A 16,541-nucleotide genomic window follows, 5' to 3' on the forward strand; every position below is an offset into this window, starting at 1 on the left:
GCAGCATAAAAGAAGAACTGTCTGTTTCTCTCTGCTTCTCAGTTCAATAAATCTTCTGTCTTTGCAGTTGAGTCCAAGGATGCAGCAGACTGAACAGAAGCACAGAGCCAAAAAGTGCAGAATGTGAATAGATTTGTTCAGCAGCAACGGCAGATTTGACCTTAATAACATCAAATGATCCAGTAATAAGAATTCAATCAGCCAGTCAATCAGCCGGTCAGTCATTCAGCGGGCAAATCTATTGATTCATAAAATCCGCATCCCACATATTCTCCCTCCCTCCCTCTCTCTCTCTGTCATACACACACTTTGAGACACACACACCTCTCTCTCCAACTCTCTCTCTCACACACACGCGCGCAGACTCCTCCTCCCTCTCCTCTCTCCTCCTCCTCTCAGTTGCCCCTGTGACTCCTTGCCGGGACGGTATAACAGTAGCCTACAAAGCGGGGACCGGCGGTGGATGGGGAAGGGCAGTAGCCGCAGCAGCAGTCGGGCGCACCGACCGAAGCATGCTCCAGCGCAGCCATGACTTGCTCGGCGTCAGATAGCGAGAAGATCGTGATCAACTGCGGCGGGATCCGACACGAGACCTACCGGAGCACCCTGAAGACGCTGCCGGGGACGCGCTTGTCTTGGCTGACCGAACCCGACGCCTACAGCAACTTCGACTACGACCCCAAGTCCGACGAGTTCTTCTTCGACCGCCACCCGGCTACCTTCGCCTTCATCCTCAACTACTACCGCACCGGCAAGCTCCACTGCCCGAACGATGTGTGCGGGCCGCTCTTCGAGGAGGAGCTCGCCTTCTGGGGCATCGATGAGACGGACGTGGAGGCGTGCTGCTGGATGAACTACCGGCAGCACCGCGACGCAGAGGAAGCCCTGGACAGCTTCGAAACCCCCGAGCCGGACGCACCAGAGGATGACCCGGCGCTCACCGGCGGGGCGGACGGAGACCTGAAGCGGCTGTGCATGCAGGAGGACGGCCGCAGGGCGACGTGGTGGGAGGTGTGGCAACCCAACATGTGGGCGCTGTTCGAGGACCCCTACTCCTCCAAATACGCCCGGGTGAGTTCGCGTTTTTTGGTGTTTTCTTTCTTTCTTTGTCTCTCCGGCGCTGCGCTCTCATATCCTCGTTTGGCACGCTTTTGGCCACCGCGCATTGTTGCGCGTAAAAGTTCATCCCAAATTGTTTTAAAGGAATGGGGTGTCTCCAAATATTCAAATTCGCTGCTGTGTTTTCGCCTGTTCTCTCTTCCATTTAGTTTCCCCGCCACTGTTTCTTCCTTAAAACCCTTTCAAACCCGGGCAAATTGGCTTGATTTTTGTCAAAAACATGGGAAGAAGGCAACGAGCAATTTAAGAGGAAATGACCCAGCAATTGGTAAGAAATTAATACAAAGTACAAAAACGGTACCTAAAATTAGCCAATACAAAACACAACAAACAAAACCAAAAACAGGAAAAAGGTTTTTTTTTAAAAAGAGTGAGAAAACACGGAAATGACCTAAAAATGCTTTAAAATATTTGATTATTCTGTTTTTTTTTTTTTTTTTAACTTTTTATTTTTAAATATATGAACTTAATAATTATAAATTTAATTCTCCAGAAAGTTTTCGCTAGCTATTTAAAAATATTTTTCCAAATCTACTAATTTCTCGCATTTACTGGAGCAATTGTTGCCAATTTGCTCATTGCCATTTCCCCCCGTGTATTTAAAAGAAATCCATCCACTTTGCTCAGGTCTCAAATACTTGCATGCAGCACAAGAAAAGTGATGCTGATCGAGGTTTCGAAGGGTTAATCCCCCCACTGATATCACTGTTTGAAGATCTGGCCACTGCACTTGTCTGTGCGCATCAATCCATCCATCTCTCTCCCTGTCTCTCTTTTCTCCTGGCTGTGTGTGCCAAATTATTTCTCCAGCAAAAAATGTGATTTAATTAGACGTGACCCTAATTTGGGACCAAGTTCTCTCCACTATCAGTCCACATTTGGTGTAAATTGTTTTACAGTCCGATAATCAACTTAATCACTAAGTGACTGAGTGGAAATCCAAATGTTGGTGCCTCCGTCTATCTGCCCTCTCTACTGTTGATGAAACAATAACAAAATCCTGTAAATAGCAGCAGCCTCACAGTTCCTCCATAAGATTGCTGGGTTTGTGCGTGTGTGTTTTTCTGTGTGTGCATAGGTGAGCGCATGGATGCATTACTCATGAGTGTACTTAAAGTATGCTGGCAGGTGATGGCGACTGCATTACCGGAGTGCCTGTGTGTGTTTGGGTAGATGATGAAGCAAACACTGGTGCGCTACACTGTAAAATATCTGTTTTCATTCCTTTGCTGTGAACACACAGTCTAGACTGAAGAATAATGAATCAAATGTCATTTTTAGCCTCTAAATATTAGAGCTAATGTTGTAGCTGGTTTGAATTTGGCATGAGCGACAGAGGAGAACTTTTTATGGCTTAAAAAAAGACACGGTGCTCTCAGCATGGAGAGCATGCAGCAGTATTCTGACAGCAACATGAGGAAAGGTGTCTGTGAGGGCTTTATTGAATCAAACTAATACATAAACGTCTTGTCTTTGCAGGGCCCTTGCCATTGCAATCATTCTGCCAGTAACATACGTCATGTACTAATGCAGGACACAGTGCACCCTTTATGTAGCAAAGAGGATCAAGTTGTAGGGATCAGGGTGGTGGACTGGCATGGATTGAATACATGCCATAGACTGGAGTTTGTGTCCAGTGGTTAACGTTAGTTTAAGGGTATGAACGGCCTTGATTTCTGCCTGACTTCTCTCACGGTGATTAAAATATGCTGGTGTGGAGAGTGGTGCAGAGTTGTGGAGTTGCAGTATGTGATGACGCAGGGGGTCAGGGGTGGAAGTCAGTCACCAGAGGAATAATGTTGGCATTGTACATTTCTGCAAACCAGTACGTATCATAATACGTATCATATCAGCATTTCTAAAGTGATATATTTGAGTTGGTGAAGGGAATGCAAAGCTGCAGACCACTGTTTCACAACCGACAAACAGCAAAACCAGTTGTGTTTTAGGGAGTTATTGCTGAGTTTCCAGTAGTGCTGCCCCTTAATGTCAGAGATTCAAATCAACAGTTGGACACCCTTCATCAACTGAGACTGGCTCAAGTCGAGCACTTGTTTTTTTTCACGAGCCATGTATTTCTAGAGACGTTTTGGTCCCCAGATCTTGTTGTGGAGTGAGTACTCTTGATTTCCATGCTTCTCTTTGATACACGGAGGTGCTGCGTGCTGCAGACATGCAGGCACCAGCACAGATGAGAAGAGAACCTTTGCTTAGAAGTGGTGAATTTACAGTTCACAGCATCTTAATACGATACAGTCTCTGGCTTCTGTTTGATATCTAGCGTCTGCAAAAAATATTGCTGCACATCTGCAACCCATAGTTTGCGCCATTGGCATGTTTATTTTATTAAGTGAATGCTGCTGTTGCACTAAACAACCTGCAGAGCCCATTCAAATTTTAAAACTTTGTATGGAAAACAATGGATTGAATCAGCATATCGCTACATATTTAAAATCACAATATTAGTGTATCGTGGTGTAAACATAATATTATATCATATGGCATTTGGTGATTCCCAACCCTAGACTTTGCCCAAAGAAATGGGTATTTTTAGCCAAAATATGATATTTTTCTTTTATTATTAAGTGGTTTTTGTGCCTAAACCGAACCATAGATTAAGTTTCAACATATTGTCACATATAAATGTGCAAATGCAAAGTATCGGGTGTTTTTAACTTGTGATTGGGTTAGGGTGGTACAGGGGACAAGGGACACAACAGATTGACAAAGTGACTCTCAGGATCATAAAAGGTTGAGTCCCTTCCACAGTGAGGTCCTAACTAGTTTGAACTTCTGGTCCTGGTGGGCTGTTCATAAATTACTAGACTACTTAGATTTAACTTGTATCCTTATCTTTCCAATCAGTTAGTGATTCAGTCTTTGGTTTTCACCCTTTCTCCTGCTGTCATGCTATCTTTTTTATATTGCTCCATTTCTCCCATTTCTTCCTGTGAACTGGATTTTCTCTCTTTTTCTCCTTCCCCTCCTCATTTTCAGCCTTTCCTCCACCTGTGCAGTCAGTGCTCTACCTCTCACCCGTGTCTTCCTCTGCTTAATCCTCTACAAATCCATAGGCGTTTACAGAGGCAGAGGCCAGTGCTGACCAGGATCAGTGGAAGTTGAGGTGTTTTCCGTGGACTCTGCTGTATGCGCAGAGACAGCATATTGACTCAGTCGCTCTCCCTGACTTAGGATGGAGACACACAAATGGAGACACATTTACTACATGCTCACAATGTCTAGAGCAACACTTGTCCACCAAGGGGTTCATAGAGCACTTGTGGCCTGAGCAGGGAGTTTGTGGGAAAATTTAGAAAAAAAACATGCATATAACACTCAAAATCTATACAATTATAAGAACATGTAGCCTGGAGAAGCATGTTGCAGCTCATTATTCATGTCTAAATTCGGATGATTTGATGATTCAGCACCTTGCCATTCATGTCCAATGCCAACGTTGAGTGTCTATGCAGAAAGCAATGTGCCCTTCAAGTAGCAAGGTGAAAGATAAGCATGTGGATGGGTGTACAGTATGTCTGACTTTCATACAGGGGAAAGCAGTCTGCATGCTGCGACAATCCTGCAATTAAATATTAACCATGATATTCCCCTTACCTTACCGTAATGCCTAGAAATGTCCTAAAATCCTAGAAACATTCTAAAATTCTAGGAACATCCTAAAGTCCTGGAATCAAGCTTAAATCCTAGAAATGTCTTAAAATTCTAAAAACTTTCTAAAATCCTAAAAATGTCCCAAAATCCTAGAAACTTTCTAAAATCTCAGAAATGTCCTGCAACAAACCTTGACCGTAATGCAGTTTCCATACACAGGTTTCATAGAAAACAAGAATGTTAAAAATGTTTGACAGTAACATAAAATAAAAATAAATACTCTTGGCTGGATGCAAGGTTGTCCTGACCTGAGATAGGCAGCTAAAAAACACGACTGACATTCATCTAAACCTAACCACATGTTAACCATAGCATTGTATAATCACTGCACAATAAGGTGCAAAAGTAACATGGTTTGCAGAAATGTACAATACCAACATTTCTTCTGGGTTGTAGTGACAGATTTTTGTTATCAGTATCAAAGTTTGCAGAGAAGCATGCATATTCCTGCGGGTGCTTCCACTCTTGCACAGCACAAGTAAAGAGCCACCACTGATGTTATACTGACTCAGATGTTCTCAGCAGGCTGAACTGACATTACTTGAGTGTGTCTGTGTATTTGTACTTTTAATGTACAGGAGGAGTCCCAAATGTGCAGCTGGGGGTGTTGGTAATTGCCAGTAGGTCTATCGTCATACTACTAGCATGAAGTTCATACTTCATACCTTATAAGTGTGTGGCACTAATCCCACCCAACAAAATGTTAAGAAAAGCAATACTCTCACACATACCTTATGGATTTGTGAATACCCTGGTATACCTTAATACTGTAATACCGCCCGAGCCTATCTGTGAGGCTTGGCCAGAGTCTTTCCTTGTGCAGCTTTCATGCACCAAACCGGACAGGTCAGAAAATTAAATAGCAGCCAAACAAGAGATCGAAGAACCAAATGGGGACTGACAGTGGAAAAAAAAGACAAATTGAACGCGGGGGGTGGGGGTGGGGGGCATCGGTATGACATTTGAGGTGACTTTGAAAGTGTTGCAGTCAATAGTTTCGGTGCCAGCGCGGTGACATAAAGATAGGTTGGGAGGGGGCGGAGGGGGGCAGCGAGTGCAGCAGCAGAGCTCAGGTAGGCTGAGGTCAGGCGGTCCCGCTCGGTTTTAGCTGATTAGCTCGCTGGAGAACGACGAGGGCGAAGCTGCTCGTCCTGCCAGCGTCTTATGTTGGACATTCAAAAATGAGCGATTGGATCACTCGATCAATTCACGCATCTGTTCATTAAGAATACGCAGCGTCCTTGCAGAGGTAGCACCGCTTTCCATCTCTTTTCCATCGTTCTCTTTCCTCCTGTCCTCCTTTCTTACAGCCCCTAGTCATCACCAGTGACAGCTCGTGCTGCTTTATTACCACGATTTCAGAGCTGAGTGCTGGATTGCTTATTATCGCTACTCAGCCCCCCCCCCCCTGTCCTCTCCCTCCTCAGCGCCCCCCACCCCCTTCATCGTTCTCTCCAGCTCTCTGCTTGTGCTATAGCGTAACACTGCAGTCCCCGTAGTAGCTGACTGCGCTGTAGTCTGCTGCAGAGAAGGAGGGAGAGAGACACAGAGGGGGGGGGGGGGGGGGGTGTTTTTGGTGAGGGGAGGTGGAGGAGAAAGGGGGATTAATTGAGAGTAAGAAGCAGTAAAGGAAGAACAAGTAGAAAAGGGGATGGGGATCACTTTCTGCACCCCCTCGATTTCGTTCCCGCTGCCCCTTTCTCCCCCCTCTTTCTGCTGAGCTCGGCAGGCTGGGACGCTCGTATCCGTTTATCGATCAGGCCGTATGTCTCAGCTCGCCTCATTCAGGTGGATGTCTCAGCTGAATGGTGTTCCTTTGTAAGCAAAACCTTCCCACACACATTCCTCTCTCTCTCTCTCTCTCTCTCTCTCTCTCTCTCTCTCTCCATCTCTCCATCCCTTCACGCAGCGGGGTGCGATGGCAATTCCCAGTCCCTCAAGGAGAGAAGAAAATACCAACACACACTTACACATACTTATTGTACTGCCACACGCAGTCAATTGTGGCTCTGTTAATGTCATTCTGACCTCATTCTCTGAGGCTTTGTTTCACATGTGAGTTATTTTTACTCATCACCCTTATAATAATGTAACAATTGCTCCTGCAGATAATGTGCACGACCTGCTTGACATTAAACGTTTGTGTGGAAAAACAAAACAATTTGTTGAAAATTTGTTTTCTGTTTTTTTAAGCCTTCTTTTTCACTGTGCAGGAAGCAATATTGCGCCTACTTCCTGTTCACAAACTCTCCCATTACAGCTAAAAAGGGCATTAAAATAAGTTTCTGAAAACATTTTAGGAGAGAAATTGGCAGTGCAGTGACATTACCTTGGTTTACACTCAGTCAGCACTGCCTAATTTTTCCGTTTGGTCAGATTTTAGTTTGAGAGAACAAGAGAGGAGTGGGTGCGTCTCTTGATCCGCTTCTATACTTTTATCGTCACTGTGGTGCCATGGGTGGCGGGCAATAAAAAAAAGCAGAGGCACAGCCCGTAGAACGAGCAACAGCCCGCGATCCAGTGAAACTTCCCCCAGCGCTCCTGACTCCTCAGACCCCACCACACCTCCCCCTGCTGAACTGTATATTTTCCATTGAACATATTCTACAGAAATATAGTTTTTGTTACAAAAACTGCAAGTTATATTCTAATCACTCGATTCACAGCCAGAAGAAAACAGCAGCAGGTGTATTCCTGCTTCCAGTCTTTACACCAAGCAAGGCTTCCCATTCCCTGACTTAACTTTAAAAAAAAAAGGCAAAGCAATGTCTAATGCTCAAAATGTCGAACTACTCCTTTAAGAGTGTAGGTGACAGGTGGTCAGTGGGTGGAATCTGGCCCCGTTTATTAACTGATTCACCCAAAAACAATGACTTAGCCAATGTTATTTATAGAGCAGGTGCTTCCGACCTTCAGTGGTAAGAGAGGTGGTAACGTCACTGCACAATCTCGGCACCTGCAGCAAAACAATGACAACCAGATGATGATATTAAATCACACACACTTCAGCGGTTCTCAGAATCTTCCCATCTTTCTCTCTCGTGATATTTTTTTCGGAGTCTTCGCTCCTCCTGTTTTTTTAAAACCTTTCGCACCGCTCTCTCTCTCTATCCCCTCCCTCTCTAGTGGTTTGTTGCGCTATAGGCAATATATCCACCAGGGTCCCCCTTCCCCCTCTGTGCTTTTCAGGATAATGCTGCGACAGAGCTTTCTTTCTCTGTGTCGCCCATTGCAGGAGAGAGAGAGAGAGAGAGAGAGAGAAAGAAGCGTGAATGTAAGAGGAGAGGCTGCAGAGAGGGAGAGAGGGACACCATACTGTATTTGATGACATGTCAAGAAATAAAGCGTTTAACCTCTGAGTGATCTCCACTGTCCTCTCGCCTCACGGGGGGTCAGTAACACACATGCAAACACACACACACAGACACTGATTGAATGCAGAGACACACACTTGCACAAAAGCAGCTAATCGAGCAGAGAAAATAGCATGCTCAGTAAGCCTCGGTAGCCTCGACGTACACAGTACACTCACACATGCAGCAGATTACTGCAGAATGATCTGCTGTGACATGCTGTGCGGTGTGTGTGTGTGTGTGTGTGAGGGAAGTAAGAAATGCAGCTGATCTTCTACCCTACTGGCTCGGTTTGAACACCCTTCCCTCCTCACTGTTTTGGTGCCTGCGTCTAAAGAACAGATCGGGTTTTAAGAAAACCACAAGGAGCTGCTGAGATTGCAGCAAGAAAGCTTCCTGAGAGCAAAATGCTCAGTGCAGTATTTTCAAACCAGTCACCGGAGGAAAACGTTTGCATTGTGCATTTCTGCAATACATGAAGATGCTACATTTGCATGTTTCCTGTGTATTAAATAAAGGTTGCTAATGTGTCGTAGTGTATGACCAGACTTTTCATGAGGTGGAGCGGATGGTGTGTCACCTTGGCAGGACACGTGCCAAGATGCAGACCACTGTTCTGGACCAACAAACAACAAAAGTTGTTGCATTTTAGTGAACTGTTTTTCCAGCAGGGATAAACTAAAACAAAGCTGCATTTCCAATTTGGATAGTGCCACGAAAAGTATTTGCTTTACAAAGCTGCATTTCCAGCAGGATAGTGCCACGGCAAGAGGTTTGTTTTTTACTGAGACATTGCTGTGTTTTGATCTTCTTTCGCAGACACATCACTGCATTTTCAGTCAGGATAGTGCCACGAAAAGCAGTTATTGTCAATCACAACATCATTGCATTTCCTGCTGGAATAAAGGCATGCAAAGCAATTGTTTTTTACAAGACATTGCTTCTTTTCCAGCAGGGATTTTGTCCCCCAAACTGGGTATTTTAGGCCAAATCATGATTTTCTTTCATTACATAACCAGGTGGTTTTTGCACCTTAACCTAACAACAGCACTGCTGAAACCTAAAGTTGCAATGTATCTGTCACATATTACCAAAAAAATATAACCTATCTGTAGTATGCAGAAATGTACAGAGCCAATATTTTTGTCTGCTGATTGGGTTTGTTTGTTGACAAATCATATGAAAGGACCAAAACCAACAATGCATTCAACCATTTAATATTCATTCAGCCCTAAGCCTTTTCGTTCTTGTCTGAAGACAGTTTTAAAATCATGTACCTAATGTTTCATTTATTTAAAAAAAAAACGTGGTCCATTGTAGTTTTTAGCAAATATCTCCCAAACAGACTTTTTACTGTCATAACAACAATGTGGCTCATTGATTTGCTTCTAATAGTTTTGGGGCGACAATGGAGCTCTTTCACACAGAAGATGAAGATATATATCAGCCTTATACACACGATACTTGTTAGTAGGTTCAGCTCACTATGAGTTTTTATCTTTTCACAAGATTTATTGACAATAAAAAAGACAAAATATCACCAATCTTCCCTTCATTAATCATTGTTGTTAGGGGGGGTTGTGCTTGTGATAAATGTTCTTCTCACTTTGTCAGCAAGGAAAGGTAATGGATCTCTACAGTTAGAGATGAATTAGTGGTTGAGATTGTGCTATCACTGAAGGCACTAAAGCGCACTATACTGTCCTCCAACCTTTATTTTCCACTTTGCTACATAAAGCGCACATAACCTCCTGCATTGGCACTAAATATTGGAATTGGATGTAAATTTTATGCTGTGGTAGAAAACTGGCCTGCATTTAGCAGCTATACTCTGTGGGACATTATAGTGGGTTGGATGGTTTGTATATTATGCATTATTTTCGTCCACAAATTCTTGGCGCTTGCTTTGCAATCGTTCAGTTTCCTTTTGCAACTAATTCTCCTACCTAAACAACAATGAACAGCATTCTGTGGTTTCAAAGACAGATACTTTGAAAAACCAACCACCAGCTGCCTTTTTGTGAGTTTTTGTGGCGGTGTAGCCTGACTCGCTGGATGTAGACTGTGGCTAGAAACCTGCCATTAGCCAACTATTTAGGCTTAGGGTTATTTTCTCTTCATTCCACTATTTACGTTTTACACATTCTATCAGAAAAGCCCAGTGCAGGACAGTTAAGCCAGATGTTGATTGTTTGTCTGAAATGGCCTGTAAGAGTTGATTTGCCACATATTTTTACCTGAGCAGCGACATACATCAGTGACACAAGGCGGGTTTCCATTACAGATTTGCGCAGAACGTAAGTGATATTTACGAAATGTTGATAAAACACAATTGCAAGTTGACTGCATTTCCACTGAGTGATTTTATGTGACTTGAGTGGATGTTCAAAAAATTAGCAGCTTTATTTCATTTGCAGCCACCGCACTGGCCATCATTATTTCCAATCCAAGGCCACGTAGGTGTGTTATGCGAGTGATAATGGAAAGGCAAGCCCCTTATACCTAGAGGCCGAAACGTATGAGGGACTTCTGGGAAGCGACAGTCCACGATTTCACAGAAGAATTGTTGATTCAAAACTTCCGGATGATCTGCTCAACTTTTGCAGTAATACCTCTTGTAGTTCCTGCTGTATCATGAGGGAGCCAGTTCCTACTGACAGGCACATACAGTAGATAGCATCATGTGACCTATAGAAGCCAAAAAAAGGTTTAGTTTCAGTTTGTGCAATTTCAGGGTTAATGTAAACCCGCCTACTTACTTCACTAGTTTACCGATCTGTTCGACTTTGTGCTGTGGAGATTCATCTGACTACATAAGACTAGTGGCAGTGATGTCCATAAAACATTGTTCCAGGCACTTGTTGTGATGCTGTCCTTTTTCTAGCCTGGTCTGTTTTAAACCCACTCTGGACTTTTTTTAAAACTTTTTTTTCCAGTCGTTTTAGCCGTGCTAGCTGTGTGGCTCTTGTGATGGCAGTAGTTTGTTGGTCCACTATTTTGCTCCAAATTTAAATGTGTCAACAACTGTTGGATGGATTGCCATACAGACATTATGTTTCAGATTGTCTTGAAAAAGTTAAGTAAATATAACTTTTAGTATGAATCTATATTAACTTTATATTTATAGTTAAGTTAACTTAAGTCTACTTCAAAAACATAGGGAGAAGGCAATGAGCAACCAAAGAGGAAATGAGCTAAAAATTAATTCAGTGTATAAGAGAATTACAGCACATAACTAAAAAAAAACGTAACGTCACCATTAAATAATTTTTTTTTTTTGCGATAATCAAGTTAAGCCAGACTAACTTGGTTTACTCAAGTTGCTAACACTTAAAAAAAGGTAATTTCACTTGTCATTTTAAAGTTGCAACAACACCACAAAATTAAGTAAATACAGCTATAAGTATAAGTACATTTAACAATTGCATATAAAGTAAACATAACTATTTAATTTTCCTTTCAAGGCAATTGATTTCCCAGTTTTGTTTTTTTTTTTTAATGGGATCAACACGTCATTTTACACAAATTACAAATCATCACATTCAAACTAAAAGTGTCCCTAATGAATTCCCCACACTGCAACACAATTGAAACATACAGTAATTGAAACATCCTTGACAGCCTCTTTGAATAATTTTAGTGTTCATGTTCTAAGCACACCTGAAGAAAATGTAGTTGTTCTGCAGTAGTGACACTTTGATAAAGTTCTAACATGTTGAAATTCCTCCAAATACCCACTGGGTGTGCTTGGTTTGATCCCCTGCACGTGTCAGAGAATCCTGGCTGAGTGCTCGAAGTGCATGAATCCTGTCAGTGTGCTGAGCTGCTGAGTTGTTCACTGCTGAGGGAGCTGATAGAAGGTGTAGATTTCAGCTAACAGAGCTGTCCTATGAAAAATGAAAAGCTTTACATGTGCTGTTTGTTCCCCTGTGGTGCTACCCAGCGCTGAAGTGGCTGATGTGGGTCGCTGGCACCAGGCTGCGACATGAAAATAGAAGCATCGCTGGAGGTGGAGAAGTGCTGAATCGACTTTAGAGCGCAATTTTAATTTAGGAGCGCTTGTTTTGCTGGTAATTGTTTGTTGGCACTTTGGTGAAGCAGCTGCTGAAGCAGACGTTGTCCAGCGCTCAAGTGCTGAAGTAGTGTGCAGACTGCAAATTCGCTTTGGGTTTGAGATCCTTTAGGAAATTGAATGCAGCTTGTTGAAGATAGCAAGATGGATATTTTCAGCACCGTCATCATCCTGCCTGACTGACTCCAGTCACAAAACTGTGAGGAGGTGGAGCTTGTCCAAGGCCAGCCGAGTCACCGCAAGAACATGAAGGCATTATACATTCTTGTAAACCATGAATAAATGACATTTACACATTTCATACGTATCATACGTAGCAACAGTGTTGGGCTTGCGGACATGGAAGCAGTGGCACAGAGGGAGATAAAGACTGCCCCATAGGTGTAGAGGTGGTGAATTTACAGTTTACAAAAAGTTTATGTTACAGTGTCTGGCTTTTGTTGATATCTAGTGTTGGCAAAATATGTTGCATATTTGCGATCCGTGCTGAACTTAGCATGTGAGCCATTAAAGTGCAACCTGGTGTTTATTGACCCTGTTTTTATTACTGTCTGGCCTTTATTGTCCAACTTATCTAAATAAAATACACTTGTCAGCATGATTAATATGATCTGGTCTTTATTGTCCACTTAATATGAATAAAAATACAAACATTGGCATAATTGATATGGCAGATTAAAAGCTAGAATGTGTTCAAATCTTGACTATAAAATTAATTCGACACCTTTATTTTCTTGCAGGAAGGTGTAGAATAATCATGGTACTAAGTGGTGAGGAGTTTAACGTACAGTCTCCTTAAAATTTGTTTTCTTCAAAACTCGTGATGAGCTGTGAGCAACTTAGAATATGACAGCAGTGTGGTAAACCTCTACTTGAACCACAGCTGTGTGCTGTAACTGTCAAAATGGTGTAATTCAAAATATCACATAAATATGCACGAACACATCACAGGCAAAGCCCTACTTATGTATCAGTTCACACACACTCACGCAAGCACACACACACACACACACACACACACTGCGGTCAGCGTGACTTTATTTATTCATGACAAACATGACATTTGAAGAGCTTTCTCAGGGGAGTTATTGACCCGAGGAAACCTTTCATAGGCGTTTGACCGAACTAACAGTATCACTGTAACATTCAGTACACACCACGCCACGGAATAACAAACCATAGAGCAGACAGCTTGTACAGACGTGCCATTAAAGGGAAAGTTCAGCTTTTTAGAAGTGGGGTTCTATGGAGTGCTTATCCATAGAGAGTGTGTTACATACAGTAGGTGGCAGAGTATTTTCACTGCTTTACCTTAATGTCAGACAGTGATTTCTAACTGTAAGATCAAGTTGTTATATTGCTCTCTTCAAAGCCAGACTCCACTGATAAAAGCAGTGATTTAACATAATTTTTCAATTTTCAACATTTAACATCGCTGAACACAGGAGCTGCTGGTTTTATGCTGCCTTGAACAGTTATTTTGCTTGTTTTATTGTGTGACTCTGGTATTTAACCATTTAAAACCTGGACACGTTGGTTTGATGTCACTCAAAAACACGAGGAGAAGGCCAAAAAATTAGGAAGAAAATGGTAAAAATAAAATGTTACAAGAAAATGACCTGAAAATAAGCAATAAAAGAAAAAGCATAAAACAAAAAAAGACTCCCAAAAGTTCTGAAATTTTATATTAACATACATATATTTTTCTGTAACATAATTTTAAAATTAAAGTCATTATAAATATTATTCTCTGGATATTCTGGACACTTTTCCTATTAAATCTTACACTTTTACACTTTTCCCTTTTTGTAATTTAATTAATAAATTAATTGATTGATTGATTGATTGATTGATTATTATTATTATTATTATTAGCTTTCACAGAAGTAGTGGTATTAGTAGTAGAAATTAAATTAGTTATTTTTTTACCAATTTCAAGGTAATTTTCTTGTACCATTTTACCATTTTTGGGTGGCTAAAATACATTTTGTTGCTGACCCGTCTGCAGCAGTACATTACCCAGCATCTACTGTATGTAATACTCCTATTATGGATAAGTACCACATACAACCCCACTTTGAAAGGATCAGTACTGTCCCTTTAAAAGCATGATGAAGACATTACTGTTAAATAATGGGCTGACACAGAACCAGCAGACTTCTGGAAAGACACAAAAAATAATGATCATTTTTGTGTAGACTGCAATATTTTTATGTACTCAGATACAAAGTGAGAAGTGCAGATGTTCTTATTAAGTCCCATGAGAAGCTGAATAAACTGAATTTAATTGTTGTAATCTCAGGATTTTCCAAACAATTCCTCCTTAGGGGAATATAGGGGAAAGCAGCGGTGCCAAAGTTTGGAAACAGACATGATTCTTTTACACAGGCTCCATGAATGTACAACCTTCAATGTACCAAACACAGTGGTAACCGCAGCTTCCTCTGTGAATCTTCTTCCTCAAGTAGCCCAAAAACACATTAGAGGATCCCTTTCTCCCTCCCGACCCTCCTCCTCCTCTACTCCTTCCTCTCCCTCTAAATATAGCCTTCTTTCACTCTGTCATTTCGACACACACACACAGACACACACGCACACGCACACACACACACACACACACACACACACACACCTCGTCCCCCTGGTGGGGGTAGAGGTGTTACAGCGCCTCTGATGCACACTCTAGGAGACGAGCCCCTGGTGCAGTCTCACATACACAAACACACAGCTTGTCTCTTTTCAGAGAGGAAGAGCACCCTGCGGCAGTGTTCATGGTGGCGCTCTGCGGGGGGCGCTGTAGCAAACAGCAGGCACACAAGAGCTGGAGGGGCCTCAGGGTGTCAGAGCCATAACAGGGATAACTGTTTTACTTTTTAGGGAATATATATAATGAATTTATTTAAAAACAAGATATTCTGCACTTCAGACACATAAATAATCTATTTTAGTGCAAAATGAAAGAACAAGAACAAAACAAGTCTACACTGTTTGACTTAAAGCTGCATATCAATATTAAAAAGATTATTGTAGCTTAAATCTGTAGTTGATAACTTTTAGGAAAATAAGTTTATATCATAGTTTATAGTTTATTTATTTTATAGTTTTAATAAGTCATATTTACTATAACTGTCACTATGTTCTGCAAAATACACGAGACAGATAATCTGTGAAAAAAATCATGTTCTTCTTTCTTGTGCTTTTTAATGGCATTCTATGGCATGACGAAAACAACCAATCAGAGCGGTCAAACTGTCCAGCAAGGCAGCACCGACCAAGTACTGCATTGCCTATCAGTCAGCCAGAGACCTCAGTTGACTGCTTCAAGACGAGCAGTTCCTTTTTTTTCCTTTGTGTTGCAAGTCAGGTCAGCTGAGCAGTGTACTTTTGGTTCCCAGATTTTGCGTCAGAGTGAGCCCTCTCAACTTTCACACCACTGTTTGGTACAGGAAGTTGCAGACATGCAGGCGGCAGCACAGAGAAGCAGAGAAGAGAGACCCTCTGCTAAATAGTGGTGAATTTACAGCTCACATCAACTTAATACAACACAGTCTCTGGCTTTGTTTGATACAGTATATAGTCTTGGCAAAACAAAAAAAGTTGCACATTTATGACCCACCATTAGCACCATTAGTTTGTTGACTATATTACATTATTGCTGCTGTCACACTGAACCTTCCACGGAGCCTGTTCAAACTTTAACACCAGATACAATATGTTAATGAGTGACTTTTAAAGGTCAGGCATGAGAGTAGTATCAGTCTTGTCATCTCACTTTTGAGATGCTGAGTAACCAAAATGTTGAATCATTCTTTTGAAACAAGTTTACACTGTATGTGAAGTGGAACAATTGCAGAATGAAAGATCCACGAGAAAGTAAAAAGTATGAATAACTACTGACTAGTACTTGGACAAAAAGCCACTGTAAAAGAAGATAAAAATGTTTGACATTAGTCTTTTTGGCTGTGCTTGTGGTTTCACTTATAATTTTACTTTATGACAAGCTATCGCTAGATGAGGATAAATGTGGAGCAAGAAAAAGCACTAATCATTGAAGAGCTAAGTAACTATGCTGCGTGGGAATTATCAACAGTCTGACTATTTGTCTCCTGATCATTTGATCATTAAACACCACAGTGGAGGCACATAGGATTAAACAGAAAGAAGTGGGTGCTGTTTTACTAAGTAGGTTTGTGTCATCTTTTTTTCTTCAAACCACAAACTGGCTCTCGTTTTTCCATAAGAAAAAGAGGAAGAGATAAAGTGATTGGGGGATACGGAAGGAAGGGGAAGAGAGAAAGCGGGTCCATTTTTTCTTTCTTTAGATT

At 41.8% G+C, this 16,541-nt stretch overlaps 1 protein-coding gene across 2 annotated transcripts in view; it reads left to right on the forward strand.

The window, feature by feature from the left end:
• The first annotated feature begins 440 nt into the window (after positions 1–440).
• The window catches only part of LOC121957289 (potassium voltage-gated channel subfamily C member 1-like), an 87,620-nt gene continuing 71,519 nt past the window's right edge, over positions 441–16,541 (forward strand). For both annotated transcript variants that reach the window (XM_042505848.1, XM_042505849.1), the window contains exon 1: positions 441–1,071. In XM_042505848.1, coding sequence (XP_042361782.1) covers positions 529–1,071 — 543 coding nt within the window. In that variant the 5' untranslated portion in view covers positions 441–528. The remainder of the gene's footprint in view (positions 1,072–16,541) is intronic.

The sequence above is a fragment of the Plectropomus leopardus genome, chromosome 17 (assembly GCF_008729295.1).
Source record: "Plectropomus leopardus isolate mb chromosome 17, YSFRI_Pleo_2.0, whole genome shotgun sequence".
NCBI classification, from domain to species: Eukaryota; Metazoa; Chordata; class Actinopteri; order Perciformes; family Serranidae; genus Plectropomus; species Plectropomus leopardus.